Here is a 13092-nt window from a genome sequence, read left to right on the forward strand (position 1 = left end):
CATGTTTGAGTCTGATCCACATTTTCAGAAGTAATAAATAGTTACTTTTGGATTTCTAAATCCACGTTTGGCCTCTCTAAATTTAAAACCAAACACACACTTAATTGTTTGATGGTCTATGAATTATTGTTGGTGGTGATAAGTGTGAATGTATTGCTTGTTTTAGGCCGCGGCCCTTGTCTGTACTACTGGACTTTGTACAGTTTCCAGTTGGGTTTTATCTCACCTTTGAATGAATTTCACCACGTACACCAATAAATATCAGAACTCATTTTTTTTGGGCAGCCCATGCATATTTTAAAAAAAGTTTTTTTTTTAATTATAAAAAAATATAGAACGAGAGGTAGCTAGCAGCCTAGCACCTCTGGATTTCCGGGTGTGCCACGACATACTAAGGATGTTAATAGAGACTCACTCTTAGCAGAGTTGTCCACCAATTGAGATTATTTATACTCAAAGGGTTTCAAACCCTCAATCTATGAGAAGTTAAGAGTAAAACCCAAAACATGTGAACAGTTATTAAAATAAGAATCCTATGCCAAACCAAAAATGGAATTGACATGTTGATTATCATCCCATAGATATTCCATGTGTAGCTTATATATAAACCTCATCTAGCAGGGGCGGATCTACCTTATGTTCAGGGGGTTCAGTTGAACCCCTGAACAAAAAAAAAATGCCCTTATTTCCCTATATAATTTTTTTCGAACCCCCTGAAAATTTTAAATTATACTAGTAGACTAAGTTTTCCACCTATTTGCACCAAAAATCCACCTATTTGGATCAATTATGACTTGTATACTTTCTTATGTATAAACATATTAAAGTTATTTTTAATTATATTTTTATCGATGTGTTCATTTAAAAATTTTGAACCCCCTGACCCCGGGGTCCTGGATCCGCCACTGTCATCTAGTGCCTATCATAGAAGCCAGCGTGATCATAATTTGGGTTCAACAATACACAGCATGCATCTGCAATATGTCATATGATAGTAAAACCTGAACTGCAGCCTATACCCCATTATGCCGCAACTACCCTGTTATAAGGACCGAATGCATGGTCTTGGGATTATGCAACCATTCGAACCAAGAGTAAGTGAAAACATCCACTTTTTTCCGTAGCCACTGCCAAGCTCGCATTTGTGCCAACTCCAGTACTTGGACCTGTCAAATTCTGCTCCCTGGAAAATCACTTTATTACGGACCAACCAGATAGTCATGGGTGACGTAAGACTTTTAGATTTGGTTTTTGTCCCTCTACGTTCCACATGAGCATTTACAAAAATTGAAAAATGCCACATCATTTAAAATCAACACGCATTCAGGACACATCAGCCCTTAAAGTGTTAGGAGATCTCCCTAGGAGAGTTGTCAACTAATTGAGATCATACAGACCCAAAGGGTTTCGAACCCTCAATCTATGGGAAGGTGAGAGTTAAACTCAAAATCTGTGAACAGTTATGTTAATCCATGTTCACAATATTCTAAAAAAGTTAAATTGGAGTCTTGTCATAATTGCATAACACTGTTTGATCTTGATATGTTTGGAGAGACATATCCACTTAACATGATTTTAGAGTCTCGCATGATTAATTTCATGTCACCAAGTTGTGATGATATCTTGATAAACAAAACAAAAATGATCAAAGCTTATATCACTACAATTTTCACCTTTAGCAACATGTGAAAAAGGTAGGTAAAGATACTAAAGCCTAAACTCTAATTAGGTAACACTGTTCAACTGTCAAATATGCTGGCATTACCTATTGCTGAGGCAACAAAATACATTCTATGGTAACAAACGCTATAAGTGTGGCCTAAAGGTGAAGAAAAGGCGACTCTTCTAGTTCATTTCAAGTTGTGTCGGTTTTAATATACACTCCAAAGCTGTTGTGTAAAATTATTAAGGCAACACTTCATGCCCCGCATATTTAAAAAAACAGTCTAGTAGAACCTTATCTTCATGCCTTATACTCTAATACCATCTTAGAATTTCATTTTAGCTTTGCCTTAATACTTGCCAAATTCCGATTTACTACGAGTAAACAACAAACACATGCTACATGATAAAAAAAAAAAAGAACCATTTGATTTTATTGAATCACAGTCCATAGAACTATATAAGACTTTTGATTTATTGCATAACTAGTACTTTTTACCCGTGCGATGCACGGGGATATTCATTTTTTGGGTTTTTTTTGTGTGATTTTTGTTAAATATGTTTTTATTTAAATATATTTTATTGATTAAAAGATTATAAAAAAATTAGACTATGAGTGGATAAGATTATATTATATATTGCACTAAGTAACATTGTTGCGCTAAGAATATGTGTTTTGTTTTTGCATTTGGCATTATTTGATTGAGAATAAAACTGAGAACATAATATTTCACATTTTTGTAAAAATATTTCCTTCACATTACATTGTTGTATTATGAACATGTGTTATCGGCACTCAAATAAGTGTTCTCATCTCCGGGCAACAATGACATCATGTATTCATTCAAACTATCAACAATCTCATTTGTAGGAGCTAAAATAGCACGATCTTGGAAAAAAAAATGAAATTTCGTAGTTCTGAAGGAAAGACGGATAAGTAGAGTTGACAATAGAAGTCATTACATCACCTGAATGTGCAAGGCTATTTATAAGTTATAAGTTAGGAGATGCCAAGAAAGCATAAAGAAAAAATGGTAGATTTAGTAGACTCTGTTGGCAAATGAGTGCCTTATGCAATCACTATTCCGCAAAGAAACTCCAGGATATGTGATGATTATATAAGAAAAAGAAAAGATATTTATTGAAGCACTAAGTGAACAAAAATAGGTAATTGGGAACAAATAATTAAATAAGGATAGGTATTACATATATATAAGAGGCAATAACTTATTACATATAAAATAAGTCATAATAAAAAATAATATGTGATAATGTAACATATGGCATTCACCAATGTCAAATCATCTCTATAGCATAACAGCACAAAGTTAATAACATGTCTCTATTATATCATAGACATGGATCACTTTATTATGATAAATAAACATGATCAGTGTGAGAAATAAAGATATACATTGTTGACTATGATCAGTGTTTAGAAAATTAACAAGATTGGATCGACTGCCTCAACAGGTCTGGCAATTGGTTCGTTTAACTAAAAAATAGGTGAAAAATATTACTTTTTCCGTTCCAGAAAGATTGTTGTTTTGGACACTTTTCAATATTTTAAAATATTTGATGTTTTAGAAACACAATGCATTTTATACTAATTTTTTTCCACCTATACCCTTATTTAATAAATTTTCTCTCACTCATCACCTTTATTATTAACAATCACAACTTTTCTCTATTCAAGTAGAATTTAATAGCCGCACATGGTACTAGTAAAATTAAATAAGGGTACTTTAGTAACATTATACTATCAATAATTGTTATCTTACTCTGTGTCACAATCTTAAACAACAATGTTTGTGGAACGGAGGGAGTACATAACTCGTGTTGAAAACCAGGATGAATTGGTCAATTTTCATTTTTTTTGTGTGTTATTTAATTTAAAAAATATTTTTAATCAAGTTAATCTATAATAAACGAACAATCTATAACAATACTAGTATCTTTTACTCGTGCGATGCACGGGGATATTCATTCTTGTTTTTTGTGTGATTTTTTTAAAATTGTATTTTTTTAAAGATATTTTACGGATTAAAAAAAACAAAATTTATTTTAGATATAAGAAATCATAAATTTGTAAGTATTTTTTTGTATTGAATCTTTTTTAGTTGCTCTTTTTTATTATCTTTTGTCGTTGTTTTCCTAAATGCTCGATTTATGGTTTTTTATTTATTTATTTAATGAATAGTTTTTAACAGGGAGTTGAAGTAACATGTATAGCTAAACATAGACACTTTTTCGGTACATCAGAAGATTAAACGTAAACTATAAAGCTAAAATATCATTAGTCAAAAGAGGCTTCACCTTGAGGGGTGGCCTATCCAACACAGTAACAAAGCACTGGAGTGCAACCCATCTTTGCCAAGTGATCCACAGGCTCATTCTTCGTCCTAGGAATATGCTGCAACTTCACCCTCCAATCATGCCGGAGTGCGCTTCTGATGGAGCACCAGTAAATCTCCAGCAACCATGTGAACGTGAAACCTCTCATCCACCATCGAATTAACTACCCCAAGACAATTAGATTCACATGTAGCATAGTTGACACCAAGGTCTCATAAAAGGTCAAAACCTAACTGAATTGCATCAATTTCTGTTTGAAGAGCATTACCACCCACTGACCCAGCATAGAAACCTTTAACCCAGGTTCTTGTGGTATCTCTAATCTCACCCCCTATTCTATACCCTGGCGAATCAGATCATAAGATCCATCACCCGTTAGGGAGACGCAAGGTTTCACCGGAGCACGCCATCTCGGGAAAGACAGACCCACATCGTTCTGAAGCTTATCCTTGCCCAAAAATGTCAATTCCTTCTTTTTTTGCAATTGAGATAATTACATTGAGAATAAAACTGCAAACGTATCTTTCCATACTTCTTGTAAAAAGTTCCTCTTCATACGACATTGCAAAAGACTTCTTTGTAAACTACATTTGAAATAATATGAGAATTGTTTCCATCACTTTTGAAAATGAAGATTTTTAATCCTTAACGATGTGTGACTCAAGGGAATGCTACATTTAGTTGGTCATTTGAAAACACTGGTTTTAGCAGATATAACCACACTTTTTTAAATGATTGTCCTTGACTTTTGTTTATTGTCATGACAAAATAGAGTGCTATAGGAAATTGTCTCATTTGAAATTTAAATGAAATCCTCCTATCTGATGGAGTTAATTTTAATCTTAGTATAAGCGCTCATTGTCTGGCATTTGTTCTAGATATAATATTTGCTATCAAATCATATGTCCTCATTTGAGCAATAATGAGACGTGTACCACTACACATTTCAGATGTTAGGTTGATGTTTCTTATAAGCATTATTGGAGCGCCAATTTTGAGCCTTAATTAATGATTAAGAAAACTTGAAGAGTTTATTGTGTTTAAAAACTCTAATGTGTAGATATCATCTGGATTATCATAATTGATGTCTGATGAACTTAGATATATGTACTCAAATAAATTTCTCTTCTCCATAACACATTGAAATAAATTTTCACCTTGAAGTTTTAAAATAATTGCATATATTATTTATGCAAGGATTGTAAGGTGGGGCTAGATTTAAATCTGGATTGAGACTTAGGATAGATCGATCCACTCAAAGTGCACGTTATATTTTCATTCTTTTGGATTGTGATCCGTTAAGGTGTGTCAAAATATTAAGTCCATATAAATAAAATTGATTGCACTTATGGGGTATCTGTTATGAAAATTAAAATAGGAAACAAGAAAATACTAATTGAAGCATTTGAATGGTTAATGGCATTCATATAAAAAGTTTTGGAGTCTTAATTATTTTTTCAGATACTCATAAGTTGAATAGGCTAATTGATATTTAACAATTGAAGAATTTGAATGGTCAATGCCATTCATATAAAAAAATTAGAATTGCATTCATATTAAAAAATTTAGAATCTTACTTATTTTTCAGTTACTCAAACAAAAGTTGAATAAGTTTTCTTGTCTATTAAGACATATTCCTTCACATGCAGGCTGCAGCAATGTTCTTGCCTACTCCTTCACATGAGACATATTCTAGCCTTTTCCTTTACATGCAAAACAATGTTCTTTATTTCGACTTTTTTACATTGATAGTATACTTTTTACAAATATTTATCAATATAGTGCATCTTTTTTTTTAATTACCAAGTTAGTGTATATCGCCACTTAGAGTGGCGATACCACTTTTTTTTTTTCTTTTTGTTAAAATCGCCACTACCAGTGGCGATACCAGTTTTTTTCTTTTACTTTCTTTATTTGCGACGGAAATTTCCGTCCTAGTGCAAAACATAACCAGCATTAGTGATTTTCTTCTTTTGCGACGGCGAATTCGGTCACGAAGCATATTCCGTCACTTATTTTTGCGACGGAACCCTCTCAAGCTTTCGTCGATAATTCAGTTTCCATAATTCATAAGGATTTTGTGACAGATAAAACTTCCGTCGCAAATACATATCCGTCGCTAAATTCTTTGTGACGAAGTACTTCTCCTCCACATTCTATCACTAGTGCTGTTTTTGCACTATGATTTTTGTGACGGAATTTTCCGTCGCAAAAGAAGAAAGCCAAAAAAAAAATAAAAGATTGGTATCGCCACTGGCAGTGGCGATTTTAACAGGAAAAAAAATGGTATCGCCACTCTAAGTGGCGATATACACTAACTTGGTAATTAAAAAAAAAAGATACACTAAATTGGTAAATATATGTAAAAAGTATACTATCAAGGTTTAAAAGTCATTTCGTCCCCTATTAAAGTCCTCTACAGTCTACAGTATGTTTTACTTTGATTCCAAGTAATTGAAAAATGCCTCAAAAAAGTCTAATGATTTGTCAACCCTTTCCGGTCAAAGAAGAACCTTAGTGGTGATGGACCACTACCTTAGTTTAGTTTGATATTCTCCCATAACAACTCATATTCATGCTTCAGTAACCACGACCCTTGATATAGTTAAAAACATCAGTTAATTTACTAAAAAGAATTACTCCTTCTCCAATTCCCCTTCCCCAAACCCAAAAAATGATGTAATTGGTAGGTATAGAGTTGTGTTTAAGAGAAATATTTACATCTTGTGAAAATTATGCAGATACCTCATAAAACAGTTTAGTATCTTGTTCAATAAATGATTGAACATGAATGATAATTTCTGTATGGGCAATTTGGTAAATCTCAATAAAATTAGTTAGGGATTTAATCTTGGCCGTTCTTCCCTTTCAATCTTGGCCATTTGTTTCTTTTCCATTTTGCCTTGAGTGTTTCGTGGGTATGTGTGTCGTTTTCGTTTCCACCTCTTCTAAGATTCTGTTTTCCATTCCCTCTTCAAGTTTTTCTTCCGTTTTCGATTCATTCATTTCATGCTCTCCCACTGGGTTCATTAAGTACTATTTCAGCCCTAATCTTCCTTCACCACATCTCGCTTCCACCACCCAGTCCCACTGAATTCGCTGCCAATCCCAAGTTGACACAACCTCCTTCAACACAATCTGACTTCGATTTTTTTTCTTACTAATAATCGTACCTAAAAGTTACATCAGAGAAAGAGAATCATATTCTTGTGCGTTTCCCTTTCCATCTCCATTTTTCATCAACGCCAACAGCATCAACCTTTGGAGCGTCAAATTGCTTCCATGTTTCTGGGCACACAATCAGTTGTGTTGAAACAAAAAACGAAACCAAAAAAGGAAAGGATTATTAAAGAAAAGGGGGAACGTGGGAGAGAGAGGCAGAGGCGCTTCTTAGAATGGAGGGAGAAGAAGGAAAGAATATTGGGAAACGATGGTGTAGAAATCAGAGAGAAAAAACCTGTCACAGACAACGCCGAAATCAAACCAAGGTGAGCCTGCCGACATCGAGAGAAGATGTGAGGGAAAGAACATTTGCGATGCAACCTTCAGGGAGGTACTCAAACACCATGATGCCACCTTTAACAACCATGTGAATTCTCTATCTGAGGGTGCTATATTTAGAGGATTGGAAGAGGAAGATGATTGTTCATTCGTTACGTCTGTCTCTCTATTTCTCTCAGCTGTTTCGAAAAAAATCAAATCGAGACGGTTCAAAAAAACGTAAATATGAACGTTCAAAAAAAAAACGTAAATATGAAGAAGAAAGGTCAAAAGGTTTAACGGTTAAGATAAAAACCAAACAAAGCAATGGCCAGGATTGATTTCATTTAAAAATATTCACAAACTTACAAATATAACCTTATAAAAATTGCAATTCATGTGTATTAATTTATTAAGTTACTGTTTTGCCCTCAAGGCGTCGAAAACTCTCTTTTTATAGATAGTATAGATAGATAGATAAATAGATAGAAAATATAGATAGATAGATAGATGAGATTTAGTTAGTCTAAAGTTCTTAATATCTTGTGTAAATATATTACATATTATCATATATAATATTAAAACATAATTTAGTTACTACTGGTTCAACCTCAGTTCGATCGTTGAACTTTGAGCCGGTGTCTTGACTAATTCAGTGATTAGTCTAATTTTATGAACATTGAGTGTGATAGATATAGAAGAGAAAGAGGAGAAGAAATGGATGAATTTTTTCTCATTTTTTTAGTTGAGCAGAGAGCAAAAATAGAAGACATTACTTTTTATATCAAAAGACAATTTTGCCCTCAAATGTATAAATAATAATTCAATTACATAACATATAAAGGGACAAAAAAGGCAGATAAAAAAACATTCAAATATGCCGAGTTTCTTCTTAACTTTGAGCAAATTGCTTAAAGGGCGTAGGTAGGTTCCGCACATCTAACTTCTTTGGCTAACTTCTTTTTTGCTCCATGGTGTTGAAGACAACCAAACGAGAGTGAAGTGAGTTACTCATCCCAATTTCTCTCTCATGTATCTATGTCTCTCCAAACTCACCACAAACATGTAGGAATTTATTTCTAATGAAGCCAACTCCTTTCAAGGAAACCTTATTGACACCAACATAATTCACACCGACACTTTTTTTTTACTTACTAAAAACGAAGGTAGGAGCAAAATATAGTTAACTTAATAAAAAGGGGGCAAGAACACAAAAGAGAAAACTACCAAGAGCTAAAGTTATAGAGATGGTATATATGGACATTTATTTGTAGTTATATATTGAAGGCTTAAATAAGTTTTTAGTCCCTAACTTTTACCATATATTTGGTTTTCGTCCCTTACCGAAGTAAATGTAGACTTTAGTTTCTAACATTTGTCAAAAGGTTTGGTTTTCATCCCTCCGGAACTCTGGGTTAACGCCAGAGCTCCGGTGGCCCATGTGACATTGCCACATGGGGATTAATGAAGCCAAGTGTTAGAAACGCCACTATCGGCATTGTTGACTTTTTAGTTTTAAAATATGTTATTTTAATCAAAAGTGTTTTTTTTTTCTCTCTTCCACTTCATTATTTTTCATATCTCTCTTTTTTATCTCTATCATACTAAACAATCACAAATTAGAGCGTATTAGGCATTTAGACTTGCAAATTGCAATTTAGAAGTTGCAGCAAAACTGGGCCCATGTATTATGCATTGTGTGAGAAAGGGGCAGTGCTGGAATTGTATCAACAATTTTGACTTTCTCCGCAGAATCATGCCATCAAAACATGAAAACTGAACCAGTGGGGCCCATGTAGGGTTTTCTCATCCTCCCTTTTCCATGCCTCTTCCAAACAGGATAGCCTTGTATTTCCCACCAAAACCCACTCCTCACTTTTCCTTCCTCTTGTTTAATTTCACCCTATCCAAACAAAGCACGTGTTTGTTTAGTTTAAAAAAAAATGCTAACATCTTAACACATTGTGGAATGCAGATGATATATTTATTTTACGTAAATGAGAAAACGTTCATGAATATAAATAAACGAGTGAATATATATTAATTTTGAATTGATTCAAATTTTTTTTTATACATCAGAAGATTAACAAGAATTGATTCAATTTGAATAAACATGACAACCTCATTTATAGAATTAATCACACATGCACATATATATATATATACATATATCAAGTAAATGAGGAAATATTGGATATAAATAAAAAATTTGAATATCGATTTTGAATTGATTTGATTTTAATAAACGTGACAACCTCATTTACGGGGAATCACTTATAAATATAGCACTTCTTAATTCATTCCAGAACTTCAGTAAAAAATTCTTGCACCGAGCACTCCTCATGAAGACGAAACCCCAGCGGAGAGGCAAACCAGACCTGTTTGATAAACGGACAAAAAAAGAGAGCATGCTCATGTGTTTCCGGAGCCGCTAAACACCGAGGGCACAATGGATCCGTTGCCACTCCTCGACTGTGTAATAATGCACGAACAGGTAGCAAGTTGAGGCATGCTCGCCATGCCGTTTCGCAGCACCTCGGTGCTACCTCTGCCTTCCAAAGTTTCAACCAAAGAGCTGGCCTCATAGCTGTAGTTTCTGAATTTCTGGGTGCAGCTGATTGTAATGGCATTGGTATGTTTTTCTCCATCTTATATTCAGTGTGGCAGGCACGTAATGATCTTCTCTTCAGCGCGAAGCAAAGCTCTGTTGATCAGATCCTGTTGCGAGCGTCTAGCCTTCGCCCGTCGAGCAACCAGTCAACTGCTCCTCACCGCCATGGCCGCGAGCATGTTTCTTCATGGCGTCGACCAGCTGCAGGAATTTTTAAAGTGAACTTTGATGCTTCATTGCTGCAATCTCATGAGGCTGGGTTCGGGTTTATAGCAAGGAACAAGGAGGGGGAGGTCTTGGCTGCTGCTACATCGACCATGGGCCCGGTTCTTTCATCGGTTTTGGCAGAAGCACTTGCTTTGCGCTGGGCCTTGGGGTTGGCAAAGGAATTGGGGTTTCGCCGCATCTGGGTTGAGACGGATTGCTTGGTGCTATACAACTATTGGGAACGTAGAGAGGGTGGTTTCTCCCATTTGGAAACAGTTGTTAAGGATTGTCGTTTACTGCTTTGTAGTTTTGATGTTTTTACTTTTACTTTCGTTCGTAGGACCGGCAATTCTGTTGCCGACGCGTTGGCAAAACTTGCTTTTCGTTTAGGCTGTTTGGTTTTGATTGAAGAGGCTCCGTTGGAGGTTTCCTCTCTCATCCAGGATGATGTTTTTGCCTCTGTGGCTTCTTCTCTTTGAATGAAACCCAATTTCAAAAAAAAAAAAAAAAAAAATTCATTCCAGAACTAACACCCTCTACAAAGCTTCATCATATTGTTCTGCAAATTGAAAATGAAAGACAGTGTAAGAACACTGCTCTATAGCATTTGTGCCATCGGTGCGGCAGCCATTTTAGTATTTGCTGTAGTTTCCGTATCAAAAAAGAACAACTCGGCCAATGGCAGAGCTTCACCAACAAATTTGGAGGAGCCAAGATGAGCAAATTTGAAGAAAAGGATATAATGCATCAACCATTTTATATGTAATAAAACTAGCGGAATCACCCGTGCACTGCACGGGTTACTTTTACTATATAATATTTGCTATTGGTGTAATATTATATTTATGCAATTTTTAATTGCACAAATATAGAAATAATTGGTATATATATAATTTATTGGGTTAATCATCAAATTAGTTTATATGTTTGTAAGCTGATTTGAGTTTAGTCTCTCGCCGAAAAATAATTTGATTTTCATCGTCACGATTGTGGAAGTTTTGATTTTAGTACTCGTCAGAGGACGGAGCTCCTGTGACTCTGTGAGGCTGTTGAGTGGCAGGTCAGAGCTGACATGTCACTTTCCAGGTCATTTTTCATTAATTTGATTTCCGCCTATTTAATTAATAATTAATTAAAATTAAAAAAATATATTTAATTAATTAATTTAATTACTCAATTAACTAAAAAAATATATTCATCCTTCTTCTCCATCTTCATCTTCAATCTAAAATCTCTAACCACTAACTTTATTTTATCATGTTCTTCATCTTGTACAAAAATTTACAGCATCATCGTTCTTTTTCATCACACTCATCCCCTCCCATTCCCCTTTACTCACCCAAAACTCCTCCCAAAACCCATAATAAACAAACCACTAAAAAAACCTAAATATCAGCTTACAAACTACTTTTCGTCGAGGGACTAAACTCAAATCAGCTTACAAACATAGGGACTAATTTGATGATGAATCCTAATTTATTATTTAATGAATTTTATATATTGATTTTAAAAAAATAGATGATAATGTTAATTGAGAAAAAACTTTTGGATAGTAATTTTACAAAATATTTTTAGTTTAAACCCATAATAACTAAAATTGTAACATCAAGCCAATAGGGGTCGTCACAACTGACTTTAGGTTTTGGGCTTAACTCTCACTCCCCACAGGTCGATGATTTGGATCTCCTACTCAGCTGGTGGGAAAGCCTCCTAGGGGAGATCCCACGGTTCTTCTTCTAGGAGTGGGCCTCTGCTGATGTTGAAAGATTTTTACTTAACCACCTTTGAATTCTTCAAGATTCAATCGTAGTATAGCAAAGGGTTTTTATCATCCTCAGAGAATTGGAAATACAACGCCGTTCTTTAGTAAAATCACTTAAGCAATGAATTCAACAAAGTTTTTGATTGATTGTTTCGAAATACATCATATATATAAAGGAAAGTGATGATAACAACGGGTTTAAACAAATTGAGAAAACTGTTGGGATTGGGTTTCACACCTTAACCGTTATGAATCATTTAATTCAACACATATGAATCATTCTATTCTTGATTCCATCACACCAGTTCTTATCTAACTCATTAATTCCTTACATAAGAAGATTAACGGTCCGCTCTCCTAATTACCGATGTCTCGCATAACTAACAAAGCGAAGCGTGATTGATTCGGGTGTTTAACGACTAACAAACCTAACTCTATGTCTAGCAATTAGGATTATTAGATGATATAACCTAAATCCAATTCAAATATGTAGTTTTCACTCACACATCAAATCTCTAATCAAGTTCTAATTGATCAAGTTAAAACAAGCTTTCAGAACGATTATACCATTGAAATCAAGAGATAAATAGATTCATATGCATAAGAACTAAGTTAGATACATAGAGTCAAGGTACTACACCAAATCCCAACAAAGAAAAGCTTAGCTATCCATAGACATGGAAGCTAGACAAGCTTACAAGAGAAATAGGATGGAAGTGACGATCCGTGCCGACTTCGGCGTAGCTCCAACTCGATGGAAGCTTACCCAAGCTCTAAGTTCCTTCCCTTTATGTTCTCTGCTGAATTCTCTCTCCAAAAAACCAAGTTATCCCCTGTTTTGATTTGAAAAGAGCCTTTTATAATGTGCTGTCACGTGCCTGGCCGCTGAGCGCCCCTTTTTGGCCGCTGAGCGGCCAGTTACTTCAGAGGAGGGTAATTGCCACCGCCTTGGGCGCTGAGCGGCCTCTGCATACCGCTGGGCGCCCTGGGCATCTTCAATTTCCTATTTTCTTGC

At 34.8% G+C, this 13092-nt stretch overlaps 1 protein-coding gene across 1 annotated transcript; it reads left to right on the top strand.

Annotated features, from left to right (window-relative positions):
* Positions 1-8951: 8951 nt before the first annotated feature.
* LOC130737310 (uncharacterized) lies at positions 8952-10794 on the top strand. Its single transcript, XM_057589061.1, has 2 exons — positions 8952-8973; positions 9992-10794. The coding sequence occupies exons 1-2, from the start codon at positions 8952-8954 to the stop codon at positions 10792-10794; spliced, it is 825 nt and encodes a 274-aa protein (XP_057445044.1).
* Positions 10795-13092: the final 2298 nt, after the last annotated feature.

Source organism: Lotus japonicus, chromosome 2 (assembly GCF_012489685.1).
Source record: "Lotus japonicus ecotype B-129 chromosome 2, LjGifu_v1.2".
In the NCBI taxonomy this organism is placed as follows: Eukaryota; Viridiplantae; Streptophyta; class Magnoliopsida; order Fabales; family Fabaceae; genus Lotus; species Lotus japonicus.

What these genes read in the sequence shown, in the direction of transcription:
- LOC130737310 (XM_057589061.1), top strand. Translation starts at nt 8,952, where the DNA reads ATGGGGATTAATGAAGCCAAGT. An exon ending in GGGGATTAATGAAGCCAAGT is followed by an intron (nt 8,974 to 9,991) that starts GTTAGAAACGCC and finishes ATGCACGAACAG; the next exon opens with GTAGCAAGTTGAGGCATGCT.